Consider the following 17,795-nt stretch of genomic DNA (forward strand, 5'->3'; position numbering starts at 1 on the left):
GCAGTCACCTCACACCCAAGGTCCCTGGTGTACCTGCTCCTGTACCTCCCACCTGCCCTGGGACACCCCGAGTCCTGCTGGCTGGCAAGAGGATGAGAGAGTGACAGTGATGTGACAAGGACTGCTGGGATGCAGGGCAATTCCTGCACCCCACAGCCAGTCCTCGCTAGGGACACAGGAGGAAACCTCTGTTCTTCGATTCAGAAACACCCTGAGGAAACAGCAGCTCTGCTGCAACAGGACTCCAAGGGTAACTGCTGGCAGCTGCCTTCATCCCACAGCTGCAGGGCACTGAGGAGTCCCTCAGCTTCTGGGGTTTTCACAAACACTTGAGGGATCAAACCAAAGAGGAGAAAAGTCCACTCTTAAGCTCCCTTATCTCAAAGCAGCCAGAGGCAGGCCGGGCTGGGTGACAGCCCCTCTCACCATGTCCCTGGGACACCGTACACAGTGACAGATGGGGAAGAGACAACTCAGGAAGAAGAGAGATGGGATAAGCAAAGGCAGCTGCAGCCCTGTCACGGGGATCAGGCTTGTCAGCACCCCACAGCCCCTGCTCTGCACTCCTGGTGCCACTCACCACAGCAGGAACTCGGGCGAGTAATCGAAGCGGAACATGTTGTCATCGTCCTCCACGTAGTTCTCGTTGAGCAGCGTGTAGAGCTCCTTCAGCTGCAGCAGCACAGAGCACGCAGGTTAAGGAGGTTACTCGGCCATCCACTGCCCTCAGTCAGGACCCTGAGCACTCAATGTGTGGCCACAGCACCGGGGCAGCATGTGCAGCCATCCCCCTGCTCCGGGACCACACAGAGCAGGGGGAGCAGGACACAGGGAAGCACTGTGCCATCTCCCAGGGAGGTGGGTCATGCTCTAAAGGGGGCTCCCACAGGAGAACTCCAGGCTACAGGCATCCTTATATCCCCTTGAAAAAACCAAGCACCCCAGTGTGGGATGGGTAAAAGGAACTGCAGTGGGGTCAGGCCCATCCAAGCCCAAGGGGTGACAAAGCCACAGTGTCCTCTGCTGTGGTGAAGGACACGTTTCCATCCCCAAAACCACCTCCAACAGCCCAAGCACTGAACTGCCAACCAAGACACTCCAAGACGAGTGTGCTGAGCTGCCTGTACTCACCACACCTCTATCCCCCAGGTCCAGGGCGTCCCAGGTGAAGCCCTGGGGCAGGGTGTAGGGCTCCTGGCGGATATTGTCCTTGTCCGGCTCCACCGGGCCGTGGGTGTTCACCACTTCTCCTGAAAGACAGAGCAGGGAGCATGAAGAAATTCTCTGCTGTGTGAGGCCAAGCCTCCACAACACCTCAAACATACCTCATGTCTCCCACCCCTGCAGTGGCAGACAGGGATTGGCCTTTCACCCTTTAACACACCTATTTTGGGATGTGACAATGGGCAGGGAATCAAAACTTCCAGGGCAAGGGTGGAGCCCATCAGGTGACCAAACTCAGCCATGGCTGCATCTTCCAGCTCCAGATGTGATGCCTGATCCTTCCCCATCCCCACAATCCCAGCCTGGGCCAGTATTCCATGGGACAGTGATGTCCTGCCAGCTCTGGCCACTGCCACTTGGCAAGAGTCAAGGTTTCCTGCCCACTGTGCCTAAAGGAGAGCTGCAGTGAACAACACAACTTTTGTTGTAAAACCACGGACTCCTAAAGGCCCTGATTCAGCCAGGAGATGTCAGCTCGAGCTCTGGCTGTCTCGGGGATGTCAGTCCAGCAGCATCACTTCAGTGCTGCCAAGAAAAGCGAGTTGTGCTAATTAGGAATTCCCTTAAAAAGGCATTGAAAAGGTTTCCAAGCAATGGGGAGGTGATGAAAGCCCGGAGCAAGAACTTCTCCCATCACACCCACCCCAGGCAGCTTCCAGAAACGCTCACCCCTGGCTGCCCTCTCTGTTTTGAGCAGGTGCTGAACTGTTTTGAGATCTGGCCCCAAAATCCCACAGCACTTCTGTTATCCAGCCCTAAATAGCCCCATGCCCATAGTGCCATGTGCCAGAACCATGAGGAGCACTGGGACACAGTCAGGGCACAGCCACCAGGGAGGAACGAGCTGCTTTGTGCCTCCCACTCCCCAGGAGATACCTTCCACCCTTTCCCCAGGGTTTTCCCAAGCAGAAATTATGTTTCCCATGCCTAGTATCCTTGGAAAAAAGGGTAAATGCAAGACTCTGCTGTCTCACATGACCACCTGCCATCTCACTGTGATTTTCCCAACTTAAAGCTGAGATTGTTGCTCCCAGGAAAGTTTTTGAGACCCAAAAAGGCCTCACAGTGTTGTGGACAACCTGGAATGAGAATCAAACAGTGCATCTGCAGCAAAAGGGACACAAACCCATGAAGGGAGATACTGAAGAGCCCCTCTGTACCCCCTGAAGTGCTTGCACAGCTCTTAAGACCCTCCCCATCCACCTAGCCCACGCTGCTGAATGATGGAGGAGTGGTTTTGGTGCCTTTGAATCCCAGGCCAGGCAGGGACCCACCTGAAGGTCACAGATCAGCATCCCCAGGCTTCTCTGAGAGCTTTCTCAGAGGCCCACAGGTCACCAAGGCCTCCCCCAGGGCCCACAGGTCACCAAGGGGCTACACATACCTAGCTTGGGCACTGGCTGTGTGTCCCAGAACTGGTAGCTCCTCTTGCTGGCTTCCTCCATGGTTTTGGCAGGGCCCTGACCTACAGAGAAGAGCTCAATGGCTTTTTGAATCTCCTGGATCCTCTCAGCAGGTAAAGAGTTCACCTGAGGGCACAGAAGGAGTGTGGAAAGACAAAATGAGTAAGCTGAGCCACCAGGTCTGTATGTGGGCTCCTCACCAGGGGAATCTGGAGCTGATCCTCTCATGGGGTGCTGCCAGGAAAGGGAGAGCAGGCAGGAACCTCCCTCCCCATCCTCAATCCTTGACAGGATGCATGAACGCTTTCACCAGCCACCTCACCTAGATCTGGTTTCTAGGCACTCCTAGGGCAAAGGGGATGGAAGAATTTTCTTGAAAATGCTTTAAGCTTCAGTTAAGTGGGTGCTGTGAGCCCCAGGAGCAAACCTCCCCACTTGACATCCTGCACAGACAGATGGATCAACCCACACCCAGCACTTGAGATTCTTTCAGTGGCTTTTCTCTCACTATTCAGCCTCCTCCCTCTAAGCTGGACCTGTATCCACAAACTGCAGCTTCCAGAGGAGTCCCTGGACACCAGGGACTGGGCAAGGCAGAGAGGTTGAGTCAAGATGAAAGCTACTTTCATCCTCCTCTTCCTCAGGGTGGATGGCTCTGCACTGAATTCCAAACCCCAGCTCCTCTCTGATCCCTGAGGAATTTAGTTTGAAAAACACAAAGCCCCACTTTAAAGCTCTGCCGTGTCAGATGGACAAAATATTCCAAATGTTTGGACAGGAACTGGGCATCAGACAGAAAACAGCCTCTGCTGAAGTGTGTCCTCTGCCACAGGACCAGAGGGGACAGGAGGACCAGGAGGGTCAAACCCTGTGTGTCCCATGCTGCCTCCTGAATCACTGGCTGCTGGACAGGATCAGGCAAAGCCCAGAGGGATAAGACAGGCCCTGCTCTCCCCAGCTGCTGTTCTTGTGACCATCCAGCAAAAAATCAACACCAGCAGATGTCACCCCCGTGCTGCTGCAGGCAGGACTCAGAGCTGGCAGCTGGCAGCTCCTGCCTGTGACAGGCAGCTGGTGTCTGGAAGAGGAACCTGGAGGTGCTAGTCTGACCCCAAACTGGCTGGGATATCCAGCCAAGGACTGCATCATCCCTGGAGTGCTCTGCAAACACCTTCTGCACCAACAGCAACTCCCACACACAGAGCCAGGCTGGGCAATCACTCTAAAGCTGAAGTTTTCTGAGCAACCAAGTGCCTAAAACCAGGGCTGGGAACTCTTTCTGCAGCCTCAGTAACAGTGGAGAGGTTTGGGATGGGGCTGGCTGTTGTGGGGGGCCAGGATTCCGGGAAGGGGCTGGTCACCTTCACTGGCTGGTCCTGAGCCTGGTCAGGCTGGTCTCCTCCTCCTTTCTCTTTCTTCCTTTTGGGTTTCTTTTTCTTCTTTTTGGCTCCGCTGTCATTTGCTGGACTCAGGCCCCTGGGGAACAAAAGAAACATCATTGGAGCCTTGGGGTTTTCTTTTGAGAGAACATTTGTTTGGTTTCTGAGGCACTCTAAAGAAAATGCAGGCTCCTGCTGAGTCCAAGTCTCCAGGAAGGAGAATACTCCGTGCACAGAGGGTGCAGCCAAGCACCCGCCCCACAGCACAGAACTCCCAAAAAGGGACCAGCACTAACACCTCCCACCCCACAAGTGTGCTGGGCAGTGGGGACTGTGCCTGTGCTGCAGGTGACTACATCCCTGCTCTGCCACCCCTGCCCAAATTCACCCTGTGGAGTGGTGGGATGCTCAGCTTTGGCTTTTTTCTCTTTTCCAAGCCCAAGGATAGATGTGGAACAGAAAACACGGGTCCAGCCCCAAGGATAAGGCCCCACAGCAGGTTCAGGCACCACAGAGAGGTCACTGGCCAAGGACACTGTGCCAAGTACCACCCCACCTGCAGAGGTGATGCTCCGGGGAGATGAGGCTGTTTATTGGAAAATTATGATATTGTTGGAGCTGGAAAACTGAGAGTGAGGAGCAAATCTCTGGAAGTGCCTAGAGCAGGGCACAGCTCCTCCTTCCACAGCTGCAGGGCAGCCCTGGACATCCAGATCATGAGCATACCCAGAGAGCTGCTGGTGTGAAACCCCTCCCTGAGGCAGGGTTCAGGGGGAAATCCAGTCCTGAGAGGCTGGAGCAGGTCTGAGCAGAGGGATGAGAGGGAAAAGGGAGGGACACAGCCAGCAGAGCTCTGTCAGCTGCCAGCATATGGCTCAGCTCTGTCCTGTCCCAGTGCATTTGTACTCTGCAGCACAGGTGTCCCCTTCCTTGCACCCCAAAACAACTCTCACAGCAGGGACAATCCCTCAGATCTTACCTGCATCCCCCCACAAAAGCACTGCTCACCTCTGGAGCAATTTAATGTCTTTACCAAACACAAGGAGCAGCATCCCTGGTGGGAGTCTCACCCTCCCTCCCACTGCCAGGAAAGGGTTTTGCTCCACCTGGGAGATGCTGCTTGGACATGACAGCAGCAGCGCTGCTGACACCACTATTGATTTTAGTGACAAATGTGTGATGGCTTTTTTAACTCTCTGGGGAGGAGCACAGGCAAATCACAGCCACACTGAAGCCCTGGGATGAGCAAAGCCACCTTGGAGCTGCAAAAAACACATCCAAACGGTTTCCTATCAATTGAACAGCACAAACTGACAGCAGCAGGAGAATTCTTGAGCACACCCCAAGGGCTGACGCTGGAAGTTGCCCCTTCCAAAGGGGAGGGACACAGCTCACCTGCACATTGGGATGCTGCAGGTGTCAGTTGTGACAGACAAAATGCTCCCCTCATTCTCTGTCAGCATTGCTTTGCTTCATAAATCAGAGCTGCCAACTCCCAGCTTGGTGCTAATGAGCTCAGCCCAACCACGCAGGGCTCGCAGGTGAGAAAATTCCTCCCTGATTTATGAGCAAAGCTGTCCTGACCTGGAAGAAATCAGGGTGGCAGAAGGTGGGATGAGGTTTTGCATTCCAGGTGGCATGGCCTGGGGAAGGGCCCTGCTCCAGCCAGAGATGAAAACCAACCTGGCACAGGAGTCATCAGCATGTGGGAAAAAGCTGGAAAACTGGGAGGTTCCACTCACTACACCCAGAGAAGCAACAATTACAGGCATTTTCTATTTTAAATCTATTTAGGAAAGCAAATATCTTCTTTCCCCAGGGTAGCTGCACCCCCCAGATACTCCCCAAATCAATGACAATGCCCCACCAGCGTGCTGGGACAAGCCACCACCATCCAAAATCTCAGCTACTGCAGCTGGCCTGACCCAGGCAGCCAAAAGGGCTGGAGCAGTTTCATCCCCAGGAAGGGGGAGCTGCCAGCCCAGCTCACATCCAAGAGCCCACAGCCTTCCCAGCTGCACTCCAGGCCTTTTCCCTCCAGGATGAAGTAGCTGGACAAAGGCACCTTGGCTGCACTGTGCAAACATCTCCCTGTGAGATCACTGAGGTCTCTTTTCTGGCTAAGGAAAACACTTTTCTCTTCTCCTCAGAAAGGCATCCCCACCACCATGGCCACAACTCAGCACTCCAATCCCTCCTTCCCCATTTCCAGGTGCCTCTCTGAGTTGAAGGCAAAGGCTCCAGCTCCAGCTACAGCCCCTGTAACCTGAGTGATCTTGAAAATAGATTTTTGGAAGCACTTAAAGACAACAACCTGCTCAGACTGGCTCTGCTCCACCAGCTCAGCCCCTGGAAAACACCAGCCTCATGCAGTGACAAAATGCTGCTCAGCACCCACTTATCTACCCCTGGATCCAAACCTGAGGGAGGAAGCACAGGGGGAACAACTCCAGCTGGAGGGAGCTGCAGGTGTCAGATGAGGAGGAGGAGATCCCTGCTCTGTATTTAGGTGCTGGGAAATCCTTCTGCCATGCCAGGGGCTAATCAGGCTGTAATCTCTGTGATCTCGTTAGGGGATCTCCAGATGGCAGAGCTCAGCCCCCAGAGCCCAGCGTGCTCCCTACACCCACAGCTGCATCCCAGAGCCTGTCCCAGGAACCTTCTCGTGGCAGGGACTGCCAAACCCACAGCTGCCCCTCTGGAAAAGCCCCTCTGCCCCCTCACACCCCATCCAGCAACAATGGGACCGTTTCAGGGGACTGGGACACTCCCATCCTTGCTGTCACTGTGAGGTGACAAACCCCACCAGGCTGAGCCCATTCCTGCCTTTCCAGGGAAGAAATCCTCCACAGCCACCAGGGACACAGCAGAAGCTCCCTCCACGCAAAAGGAAAGATGAAAAATAACCAAGTGGGGTTATTTTCTTTGGAAAATCAGCTTGGACAGGCACAGCAGAGAGCAGTGCAGTCACTTCCCCGTGCTGACACAGGACTGAGGCAACTCAATTCCTCCTTCCTGTCCTTAAAAGGAGAGGAAGTATTGCTTTCACTAAGGAATACTTTTATGTTTTAAACCTCAGTGCCAAGATCCAGTGGCTCCCAGCAGCACAAACTGGCACGGGCAGGGCTCTGAGTGTGCCTCTATAAACCCTGGCAGCTCAAAGCCCTTCCCTTGCCCTGTTTTTGGGATGGTGTCAGTGGCGTGACAGGAAACACTCCCACACCCCACTGCAATGGGATGCATGGTATGGAATCAACAGGATCCATGGCTGTGCATCCAGAGAGAAAACCTTCCTCCTTCCCACCGCTTGGTCTCTCCCTGGTGGCTTTTGGGGGCTTCCCAGAGAGCTCCAAAGCCTCCCTGCCTCATGCTCCTTGTGGCTGTGCCCACCAGCCACGCTTTTGGTGTTATTTCCAAATGATTTCCTCCTGGATATTCCCCAGGGTGCTTGTAGCATTCCAGCTCCTCCAGAGTGATGGCCAGGAGGCCTCCAGAACACACCTTTTCCTGGCAAAGGGCAGGAGGAACCGCTGGGCTGGGGAGCAGCAGTGATTGAGCACCACATCTCCTCTGCTCGGCTCTGCCTTCCACAAACCTAATCATGTCAGAGGGAAAGAAAATAAAAATCTCCCCAAGCTCGGCTAAACCGATTAAACTGAGACACGGTGCCACACCCGGGAGGCAAATGAAATATAAATGGGCAGCTGTGCTGTCATAAAAAAAGCCTCTGTGATATTTCTTGAGTGACCTTTTATTCGCTTCGGTTCCTGGGCAGGCAGGATCGCCAATGGAAAGCTGCTGGTGGAGGGAGAAGGGCTCTCCCACCCGTGCTCTCTGCTCTGCAGGGCTGGGGAAGCAGCACCAGGAGAGCAGGAGGATCCCAGGGAAGCTCAGGTGCAGGAAAAACAAAGTGCAAAACCCCCGGAACGCTCTGGAAAGCCACAGGCTGCTGTTCCCATTGCCAGCAGGAACCAGGACCGAGCCTCTCCCGCAAATCCCAGGCACGGTCAGGCAGTATTAATTAAGGCAATGAGTAATGAGGGTGCTACGTTAAGCATTCCAGCTCTTCCCTGCCGAGATAAGGACCTGCCTCGCTGCCTGTCTTGTCATTCCACCATTCCATACCCCTGCAGGCTGCGCTCCTCCAAGGAGACAATGTAGGCAGAGCTCCGCAAAAGCCTGGGCTGTGTTTAGGCTAACGACGGGATGAGTGTGCAGAAAGGAGGGATAATTCCAGGGCACGGCGATGCCACACGCTCCGGAGAGCAGCACCACGCACGGAACCGCGCCACCGCCCTGCGTGTCACCGCGGGGATGGTGACACGAGTGGGCTGAGGGAATGCGGGGAGACACACCCTAAGGAAGAGCTGCTAACTGGGCTCATTTCTGCCCCAAAAAGGCGCTCCCGGCCGCATCCCGGCCCGCGGGCACCGCGCCCGGCCCCGGCCCGGCGTGAATGGGCAGCGGCGCCGCCCCCCGCCAGACTGACCGCCGCCTCGGCCAATCGCTGCCCGGGATGCTGCCCACCGACCAATCAGCGCACGCGAGGGGCGGGGCGCCTCTCACTTCCCGGCCGTTCCTCGCCTCAATGGGCCCGGCCGCCGCCGTTGCACGCGGTCCCGGCTGCCGCTCACCCCCGGTTAGAGCCATGCTCCGCCTCGTTCTCGCAGTCGCTGCAATGCTCGTGGTCGTTCTCCTCCGCCGCCGGCCGCGAAGGCCTCGCCGGTGGCCGCCTCACTGCTGTCTCACTGTCGTCCGCCATCTTGGACGGGGCCTCCGCGCGTGCCGCACCCTCGCAACAAAGCGCGCCGCGATTGGCCGGCGGGCCGCGAGGCATGCCGGGAGTAGTAGTCTGCGTGGGCTTGCGCGGGCCGGGCTGTGCCGGGGCCGGGACTACAATTCCCGTCGGTCCCTGGGGGCTGTCCAGAGGAGGGGCACCGGTTGCGGGAGCGCTCCCTCGCACCGGGCAGCCGCGTGGGTGCCGCGGCGGACGGAGAGCCGCGGCCCGTCCCCCCGCTCGCCCGTTGCCCGCCGCGGCCGCGTTGCTCGTGTCTCCGCCCGTTTCCTGCTTGAGGGATGGGTCGAGTCTAATGAGGGCGGTGCCGATTGGCTGAGGGGGACGCCCCTTCTTCCCGCCAGCCAATAGGCGCGCGGGACACTGCGGCGCGTGTGAAGCCGGGCGGAGGGTGAGTGGTGAGGGCGGCGGCCATGGCGGCCCCGCGGGGTCCGTGAGGTGTTTGTGGCGGCGGCTCCTTCCCCGCCAGTTATCGATGTATCCGTGATTCTTCCCTTCGGCTGCAGCCGCCTCAGCCAAACACCAGCGCTCTCAGCCCCAGCACAGACGAGGAGGCCGGGTGAGGATGGTGCTGGAGGACACGGTCCGGCTTCATCGCCAGTCCCTGTGCTTGCCTGATGGATGGATGGATTGAGGCTGGCAGCTCCTGCTGTGCTCCAAACCCCTAGGAATTGGGACACGGGCATTTTTGGGCACTTAATTATTTGAAAAAAAGTCTCCTCAGTGCCTTGGGTGCATTTCCCCATTCCTCACTGCAGGAACAGAGCCTGACCAGCCTCTGTGGCTTGTGTTCTGTTTTTTTCCCCCATGTCTGGTTTAGTTGGAACAGGCCAAATATATCCCCCCAAAATTATCTATTTAGGGGAAAACCGTGTTTGGCTCCTGCCAGTAACATCTGCAGGAGCGGGCTGCCCTCTCCCCTCGTGTGCAGTTCAAACCAGAGCTTGTTAAATATTGATGCCTGAGATCTGTGCAGCCCTTGGACAGCACAAGTGTTCAGATCCCTGGCTGGCCCTGGTTTCCAGGATAACCCTTCCAAGGGCTGCTTCCCCCCTGCAGTGATTCCTGCGGTGGAGGCATGCAAAGGAGGGACAGAAATAGCAGGTTTTGGGAGCAATCCCAGCTGGGGCTGGAGGCCAGAATGCTGGGCTTACTGCAGTTAAAGCCCTGTGTTTACAAGGGCAGGAAGGTTTTCAGTGTATTTTTACAAAGTGTATTTCTTTCAGTGTATTTTTACAAAGCAGGAGCCTCCACTGTCATGATCCAGCTCCTCCTGCTGCAGTGTTGTCCCTCACAGGCTGCAGCAGTGGGAGTATAATTCGTGGTGGGAGGGCAGGATTTTAACCTGCTGGGGTGAATAAACAGCTCCTCTGTCACTCCAAGCCCCCTGTGACATGAGGGGCTCCCCGTGGGGGCCAGGTCCTGCTGGGATGTCCAGCAGCCTCCCCAGTCGCTGCTGGGTGCTATTAACATTTTGGCCCTCTCTGATTCCTTTGGATCCCCCCTTGTTGCTGCTGGAGCTGTCCCTTGGGGTCTGGAAAAGGGAAAAAAGGGAAGGAGCACTGCTGCTGCCTGAGCTGCTGCTTCTGCTCCAGCTCTGCCCCTTCCCTGTGCTGAGCTGCCTCCAGCTGCCCCAGGCCTTGCCCACCCCCTCCTCCCCCCCAGCTGTGGGTTTGGGTCCTGTTTGGAGGACTGAATTGTGGCTGAAGTGTGGTTTTTTGTTGTTTTCTAGTCGCAGTGCTGCTGTCCCTGGGGGTTTGTAGGACTCTGGGCTGCAGGAGGGACACTGGGGTTGCATCCAGCCTGCTGGGGCTGTTGGATTTTTGGGATGCAGATACTCCTAGTCCCCTCAGCTCTCCATGAGGCTGAATCTTTTGGGTTTGAGAGCACACAAGCAGGATTTAGAGGATTGCAGGGTGTGGATTGAGCAGGGAGGTGTCTGTGCAGGAGCTGTGGGAGCCGTGTTACCAACCCCCTCCCGGCCTGGAGGCCAAGGGCAAGCAGAGATGTGTGCTCAGGGCTGTGTTTGACACCTCAGAGCTGTGATGTCCCTGTCCTTAGGGCTGCCAGTGGTGTGGGAATGGCATTCACTGAGTGTCTGGTGGTGTCAGAGGTGGCTGAGCTGCAGGGATTGAGCAGGGCTCTCCCTCTGGGGCCTCCTGTGTCCCAGTCCTGGCTCAGACATTGTCTGAATTCTGCCTTTTTCCACTGCTCACCCTCAACAAACCTGCCAGAAATTCCCTGATTTCTCTGAGCAGGTCCAGAGGAGGCCATGGAGATGCATCAAGGGTTGGAGCCCCTCTGCTCTGGATCCAGGCTGGGACAGCTGGGGGTGTTCACCTGGAGAGGAGAAGGATCCAAGGAGACCTCAGGGCCCCTTAGTGCCTAAAGGACTCCAGGAGGGACTTTGGACAAGGGTCTGGATGACAGGACAAGGGGAAATGGTTTCCCATTGCCAGATGGAATATTGGGAAGGAATTTCTCCCTGTGAGGGTGGGCAGGCCCTGGCACAGGCTGCCCAGAGAAAATGTGGCTGCCCCATCCCTGAAAGTGTTCCAGGCCAGGTTGGACAGGGCTTGGAGCACCCTGGGACAGTGGGAAGTGTCCCTGCCCATACCAGGAGGTGGAATTGGATTTGCTTTAAGATTTCTTCCAATCCAAACAATTCCATGATTCCTCAGGTGCTGCAGATGGGACTGTGGTTTGATGAGTGGAGATGCTAAAGGGGAACGAGTGCTGGAGCTGCAGATAAACCAGCTGGAGGAACTTAGGGCTGCCTCAAGGGCCACAGCCACCAGGGACGCAGTTTAATCCAGCTCAGAGAGTGCCAAAATCCTGCTGATGTCTCAGTGACACCCTGAGAAAGCAGGAAAATGAGCTTTGAATGAAGTTGCCTGTTTGGGATTAAATATTTGATGCGCTCAGCACGGAGAGAACGTCCTGTCCTGGCATGTTTTCCACTCTCCTCTTTCCCCTGCAGAGCACCATGTTCCTGGTGGGACTCTCGGGTGGGATCGCATCTGGGAAGAGCACAGTGGTGGCCGTGCTGCGGGAGCTGGGCTGTGCCGTGATCGATGCCGATGTTATCGCCAGGCAGGGTGAGTTTCCCAGAGCTCCCGAGTTTCCCAGACAACCGGGATCGCTGCCGGGACCGCTGACGGCAGAGGGTGCTCTGGGCACATCGGAGAAGGTTCTCCTCCCGCTTCCCAGTCCGCGGGGCTGCGCTGCCCTGGGGGGAATTGGAGCCGGGATGTATTTTTAATAAAGAAAAGAAAGAAGATCATGACCTAATAAACACCGTGGGGAAATTGTACTCTGAGTTTCCATCCCCTGGCGTGTGATGCTTCCCGGCTTTGAAAGGCAAAAATAAATGTGGTTCCCTGTACAGTGGGATCCCTTGGCTAGTCCAGCATGCCCCCTAAGCCCCAGGACACCCATCCTGTCACTCAGTTATGTTGGTGGCTGAAAGAGAATAAGAGAATGTCTCTCTGTGCTGGATGTTGTTTTTCTGGTGATACTGAGAGATCAGACCTCAAAAAAAAAAAAAAAACAAAAAAACCAAAACCAAAAAGGCTTGGGCTGGAGAAAAACCTCAGAATCCCAGATCTGTTGACTCAGTAGGACCAGAGCAGACCTTGTTTTCCCTGATTACCTGTGAGGTGTTAATCCCTTACCCCACCAGGATAACCAGGAGAGCAGAGGTTGCCCAGAGCATCTCTGGCTGCCCCAGGCCAGGCTGGACGGGGCTTGGAGCAGCCTGGGACAGTGGAAGGTGTCCCTGCCATGGCAGGGGGTGGCACTTGGTGAGCTTTCCCCCCAGACTAGTCTGGGTTTCTGAGGGCTGCAGATCCTGCATGCAGCAGGTTTAGGTCTGCTGCTGAGCAATGGTGTCATTTAGAAGTGCCTGAGCTTTTCTGTTTGGTGAAGAACTTACTGTGTAGCCACTCAAAGCTGTGATGCTTTAACATTTTATTGCACTGTAATTCCCCTGGAGGTGCAGGAAATTTGCTGGAGGTGCTAAAAGCCCTCAGAGACGGTAGGAAAACACTACAGATACTCTGTGAAAGTTTTCTGCCAATCACTTTATTTTACACCAATTCCTTTTTTATATGTGTTTGTTTACTATATAGATTTCACCCGTCCTGAAACTGCCTCCATGTGATATTCCATGGCAGAAAAAAATTGGTCTTAAAGACTTTTATGAGGTTGGCCTGAGGTTACAACCTGTGGCAATGTTCCTGGATTTGGGAGAGATGATTATCTGTGGTCTGTCCTTCGCTGTGGTTACCCTCAGCTGGAGCTTAATTATGGTTTTATTGCTTCATCCCTTTTGTTGGTGGCTTTAAAGTTATACACTCCTGTAATGTCAGAGCCCCTGCAAGGGCTGACTGGGGATTGAGCTTTTAGAAGATTTTTCTGTTCATTTTCCTGAAGGATTTAGTGACTGATGTGAAAGACAGTAAAAAAAAAAAATACCTCAGCAGCATCCAGAGCCAAGTTACAGCAGTGAGTATCCACATAGTGCTGAAGTTTTCAGCTGCTCCTGGTTCCTTTAGGATCTCCCTGCTCAATCCCTGGTGGGAATTGGCTCAGGCCAGCTGCTCCCCCAGCCTTGGCGTGGGGCCATCACCGTGTCCTGCCCGCCCTGCTGACTGCTCCCCCTGAGCAGCAGCACGTGCCAGAAGGGTTGTAGGGCTGGATTAATGTCTGCAGGACTTCCATCTTCCAGGTGTCAGCCCTCCAAGGGACCTTGGGCTGGCAGGGCTGTGCAGATGTGGTGCCAGGACAGATGTGCTGGAGGCAGATGTGCTCCGTTAGTGAATGGGCAAACCCCTTGCTGATGCAAACGCTGGCTGTGCTGTAAAACTGGCTCTCACCCCGGCTGTTTGATGTCCTCAGTGGTGCAGCCCCACTCCAAGGCCCACCAGCAGATCCTGCAGCACTTTGGCCCCGAGATCCTGCTGGAGAACGGCGAGATAAATCGCGAGGCTCTCGGAAGCATTATCTTCTCCCAGCCAGAGAAACGGCGGCTGCTCAACTCCATCACCCACCCTGAGATCCTGAAGGAGATGCTGAAGCAGGTCCTGAAGTACTTTGTACTCGGTAAGAGGCCTCGTTCAGCCTGCCAGGACTCCTGCTTGGGCAGGAGCCATCCCTGCTCCCTCTGCCTTTGGTTTGAATGTGGGGAGAGGGACAGGGATGACAGAGATAGGGAAGGGACATTGAGTGACAGCCTTTGTGCTCTGCTTGCAGTGGCCTTTGGTGTCAGTGTTTGGAGGATTCATTCCCAAATCACTCCTGCCTTTCACTGCTGCCCTTCACCGCTTTCCTCTGCGGTTTAAAGTGTATCTGTCGGGCCTGGGAGCAGCTTTGCCGAGATTACCTACCAGATAATGCCACACTCCTGAAACTGCCAAATATCCCTCCCTGCCCCCAGCCTGCTCCAGCTTCACTGCAGGCTGTGGAGCCCTCTGAGTGTCGATAAGGTGAGGAATGGGCTGACAGCTGTGGCTTCCAAAGTCCCGCGTTGCCCCGATAAACGGAACAAATGCAGCTGTCAGGCTGGGCTGGAGAAATGCCAGATAAGATCAGCAGCTGTTCTCCGTACAGACAGACAGATGCCATAATAGAGTCAGTCTGGATTCGTGGTGCTTATCAGAGCTGAGCCCTGTGAGAGCTGAACAGGCCGGGGCACCACGGGGCCGAGCTCTGCTGCGGGGTGAGGAGGAGGAGGAAGCACAAAGGAAGAAGCAACAGGCAGGAATGCCAGGAGCCAGAGATGGAGCCTTGAACCCGGGGCTGCGGGCTGAGGAGGCGGATGCTGTCCTGGCCCTGTGTGGCTTCAGCAGGCTGCTTTGTCCTCATTAGTCAGGATTTAATGATTTGGGATAGCTGGATGTTGTCTCTGAGGATCGCTGTGTAAGGAAAGCTCGGATCGATCAAATCAGAGGGCAGCCAGAAGCCTCTCCAGGCGGAATGTGGATGCTGGTGGAATGGTGGCTCCTTGGAAGATGATGTCTTTGTCAAGACTTTACTTGCTGTGGGCAGCTCCGTTTTAGGGGGCTTCTAAAGAGGGGACATCAACAAAACCTGACATGTCCCCATGACGCACAGGAGAGTGAAGTCTTGAGTTAGAGCTTTGCCCTCCCCTCACCCTCTCCCCCAAACTCAGCAGAGCATTTCTCACCTCCCCAAACACTGGCCAAGGGCAGAGGCATGGGGAGAGAACCAGGGGGACAGTGATTGACTGTGAGAAGCTCTGCTCCCTGTGGTGTCAGAGGTTTTAAACTCAGCCAGTTTTGGTGAAAGTTCAGCCCTTGGGCTGTGCCTGGAGGTTCCCCCCGCATTTCACTGTCACAGCTGCAGGAGGTCTGCAGGGATTTCCTTGCTCTCCTTGGAAAAATTGAGCTGTTTGGCCAAAGCTTTTCATAAAGGGAGGAAAGCTGAGCTCGAAAATGTTGGCTCAGATGGCTGCAGCCTGGTGAAGTCTTGGACAAGAGAAGGAGTGGAGAGCAGATCCTGCTGTGGGCACTGCTTCCCGGGAGAGGCCAGCACAGTGCACAGCTGCTGCTCCTGCCAGCCAGGCACTGCTGCTCTCATTTCAGCTCCTCTTTTCAGCTCCTCATTATATTTCTGCAGTTTCACCTTTGGTCTGAAGCAGCCAGGTTAGGGTTGATTTTTTTTTTTCTCTGGAAACTTGGAATTAAACCATTTCCTCCCTACAAGAGGGAGGAGGGCCAGCAGGCTCTGCTTGGCTGTGATCGTGGAGCTGTAGAGCTCCTGCTTGCTTTGCTTCTCCTGGCCATGGTGTGTGTGCAGCACAAGGGATTTGGGAATGGGGGTTAACACTGTTCCCTTTTTTGGGGAATGTTGCCATTTCCACAGGCTACCGCTACGTGATCCTCGACATCCCTCTGCTCTTCGAGACCCGTGGATTGACCAGGTTTATGAAATACACAGTGCTGGTTTATTGGTAAGTGCTCTGGGAGCCACGAGGACAGGGACAAAGCCACCTCTCTCAGAGGGGACCATGATGTGCCTCCACTCTGGTGAAGGTTCAGCCTCAGCCCTGCTGCAAAGCCTGTTGAGAGAAGCAATACCTCCCTTTATAGTGCATTCCCTGGAACCATCATAGAGGGGAATTCTCTGCCTTTGGGCCCTCCACAACCCGTACTCTCTCAGGGCAGGCTCTGGGGCGCTGTTACAGGCTGTGTGAATGCTGAGAACGGCCCGGGCAGTGCTGCTCCAAGTGTCAGAAATGCCAAAGGGGCGCCTCTCTCATTCCCACTTGATCCCAGTGACTGCCTGAGGAAGGCAGACCCCGTTTCCCCCGCCCCAGCTCCCCCCGTGCTCTCCCGGCAGTGACCCCCCAGCGCAGCTGGCGCGGCTGATGAAGAGGAGCGGGCTGGGTGCAGCCGAGGCCGAAGCTCGGATCAGCTGCCAGCTGCCCCTGGAGGAGAAGCTCAGGTGGGCGACCCACGTCATCGACAACTCCGGGGACTGGGAGAGCACCCGCCGGCAGGTCCTGCAGCTGCACACCCGCCTCGAGGATTCTCTGCATTTCCTCTGGGCACGGCTGGTGGTGGGCACGGCTGCTGCCGGCCTCGGGGGGCTGCTGTTCCTCCTCATCCGCCATTTCATCTCTTAATTCACCTTTTCTCTTAGGCAGGGAAGGGGCCTGAATTTCCCCGTTTGAAAAGGGCAGTGAAAGGCCACCTCTGTTAATGAGCTTCGCCAGCTGAATGCAGACAGCGGCGTGAGGCTCTCCTTGCACACTTCCCAAGGTGAACACAGCCAGAGGTTTTTTCAGGCACATTCTCCCTGCTCGGGTTCTCACCCACCAGCCGTGCCTGTGCAGTGACACCCTTGTCCCCACGTGGGTCTCTATTGTGGGACTTCAGTGAGTTGAGGCACTTTAATCTGGGACGATCTCACTTTAATCTGGAACAATCTCAGTTTAATCGGGTACGATCTCACTTTAATGTCTTCCAGGACAATCTTCTCAATACAGCTGGGTGCCTTCTCAGGCCCTGTTATTGCCTCCAGTGTCTCTTGGGTGATTCCTCATAGCTCCTAATCCAAATTTAGACTTGGGATTTCCCATCTTTCATGTTGATTTAATGGAAACTTGTTAAATCAGTGAGGGGGAGGGCAGCACCTCGTTCACATGGATCGCATATTCAGCTGGCTGCTTCTCCCCCCTGCCCTCTGCTTCTGTGTCCATCACTCGTGGGTCAGCCTTGGCTTTGGATCCAAGGCTCTGATCCATCCTGAAGCGGGCTGAGACCTGAGCTGTGCCTCATTCCAGCTCATTTCCTGCTGTTTGAGCTTCCTTCGGCGGCAGTTCCCGGCGGGAGAGCCGAGCCTGGGCGAGGCGGGTGCTGGCTCTTCACTTTTGTTTTAATAAAACACCGAGCAGCAGCTGCTCTGCATCCCGGGGCTCCTCCCAGCCTGCTCCCAGGCTGTTCCTATGCTGCGCTCTGTAAAGTTCAGCACACACAGGAAGAGCTGCTGGCGCTCCTGCTTTTCCCAGTAAACATCCCTGAGCTGCTCCAGGAGCTGCTTGGAGCATCAGCCCTGCCAGGCCTTCCTTGGGGGGGCCGTGGCTCAGTGGGGCACCCCACAGGATGGATCTGGCTTGCAGGGATGTGATCCTGGCCCTGCTTTGGCTCTCTGTGGCCAGCACGTTCCCTCTGTCCCCACTGCTTGTCCCCACACTTTGAGAAAGGTGGGTGCACGTTCCCTCTGGGGTACCTCTGTCCCCACTGCTTGTCCCCACACTTTGAGAAAGGTGGGTGCTGGCAGCCCCTGGCCACCTCCCTGCTCATGGTGATCCCTGGGATCCTCCAGGGTGTTCCCACCCTCCTGCCTGTCCCCTGACACCTTCCCAGGTGTCCCCTGCCAGCACATTCCCCTTTTTTGGGCCAGGCACTCCATTCTCCGCTGAACCCCAGTGTGCACCCACAGGTGCCATGTCTCACCCACCTGGACACC

General features: G+C 55.6%; 2 protein-coding genes across 3 annotated transcripts in view; one reads left to right on the forward strand and one right to left on the reverse strand.

Moving 5' to 3' along the window:
• Positions 1 to 8,843, reverse strand: part of NMT1 (N-myristoyltransferase 1) — a 15,865-nt gene extending 7,022 nt beyond the window's left edge. Inside the window, exons 1-5 of the mRNA XM_030256119.4 lie at positions 8,641 to 8,843; positions 3,989 to 4,103; positions 2,609 to 2,753; positions 1,132 to 1,250; positions 581 to 672 (exon numbers count right to left, since the gene is read on the reverse strand). Of these exons, the coding sequence (XP_030111979.1) occupies positions 581 to 672; positions 1,132 to 1,250; positions 2,609 to 2,753; positions 3,989 to 4,103; positions 8,641 to 8,843 (674 nt within the window). The remainder of the gene's footprint in view (positions 1 to 580; positions 673 to 1,131; positions 1,251 to 2,608; positions 2,754 to 3,988; positions 4,104 to 8,640) is intronic.
• Positions 8,844 to 9,052: 209 nt separating this feature from the next.
• DCAKD (dephospho-CoA kinase domain containing) lies at positions 9,053 to 17,233 on the forward strand. Of its 2 annotated transcripts, none has more exons than XM_004177126.6 (5): positions 9,053 to 9,192; positions 11,782 to 11,899; positions 13,701 to 13,904; positions 15,687 to 15,774; positions 16,164 to 17,233. In XM_004177126.6, exons 2-5 carry the CDS (start codon positions 11,788 to 11,790, stop codon positions 16,447 to 16,449), a joined length of 690 nt encoding a protein of 229 aa, XP_004177174.5. In that variant the 5' UTR covers positions 9,053 to 9,192; positions 11,782 to 11,787; the 3' UTR covers positions 16,450 to 17,233. The 2 variants fall into 2 exon arrangements, with proteins under 2 accessions (XP_004177174.5, XP_072775320.1); XM_072919219.1 differs by lacking the exon at positions 9,053 to 9,192 and adding an exon at positions 9,199 to 9,360.
• Positions 17,234 to 17,795: the final 562 nt, after the last annotated feature.

The sequence above is a fragment of the Taeniopygia guttata genome, chromosome 27 (assembly GCF_048771995.1).
Source record: "Taeniopygia guttata chromosome 27, bTaeGut7.mat, whole genome shotgun sequence".
Taxonomy (NCBI): domain Eukaryota; kingdom Metazoa; phylum Chordata; class Aves; order Passeriformes; family Estrildidae; genus Taeniopygia; species Taeniopygia guttata.

Excerpts from the sequence above, each read along its gene's own strand:
- DCAKD (XM_004177126.6), top strand. The coding sequence starts at position 11,788 with ATGTTCCTGGTGGGACTCTCGGGTGGGATCGCATCTGGGAAGAGCACA. Across the intron at positions 13,905-15,686 it reads CCTGAAGTACTTTGTACTCG|GCTACCGCTACGTGATCCTC; the intron begins GTAAGAGGCCTC and ends CCATTTCCACAG. Across the intron at positions 15,775-16,163 it reads TACACAGTGCTGGTTTATTG|TGACCCCCCAGCGCAGCTGG; the intron begins GTAAGTGCTCTG and ends CTCTCCCGGCAG.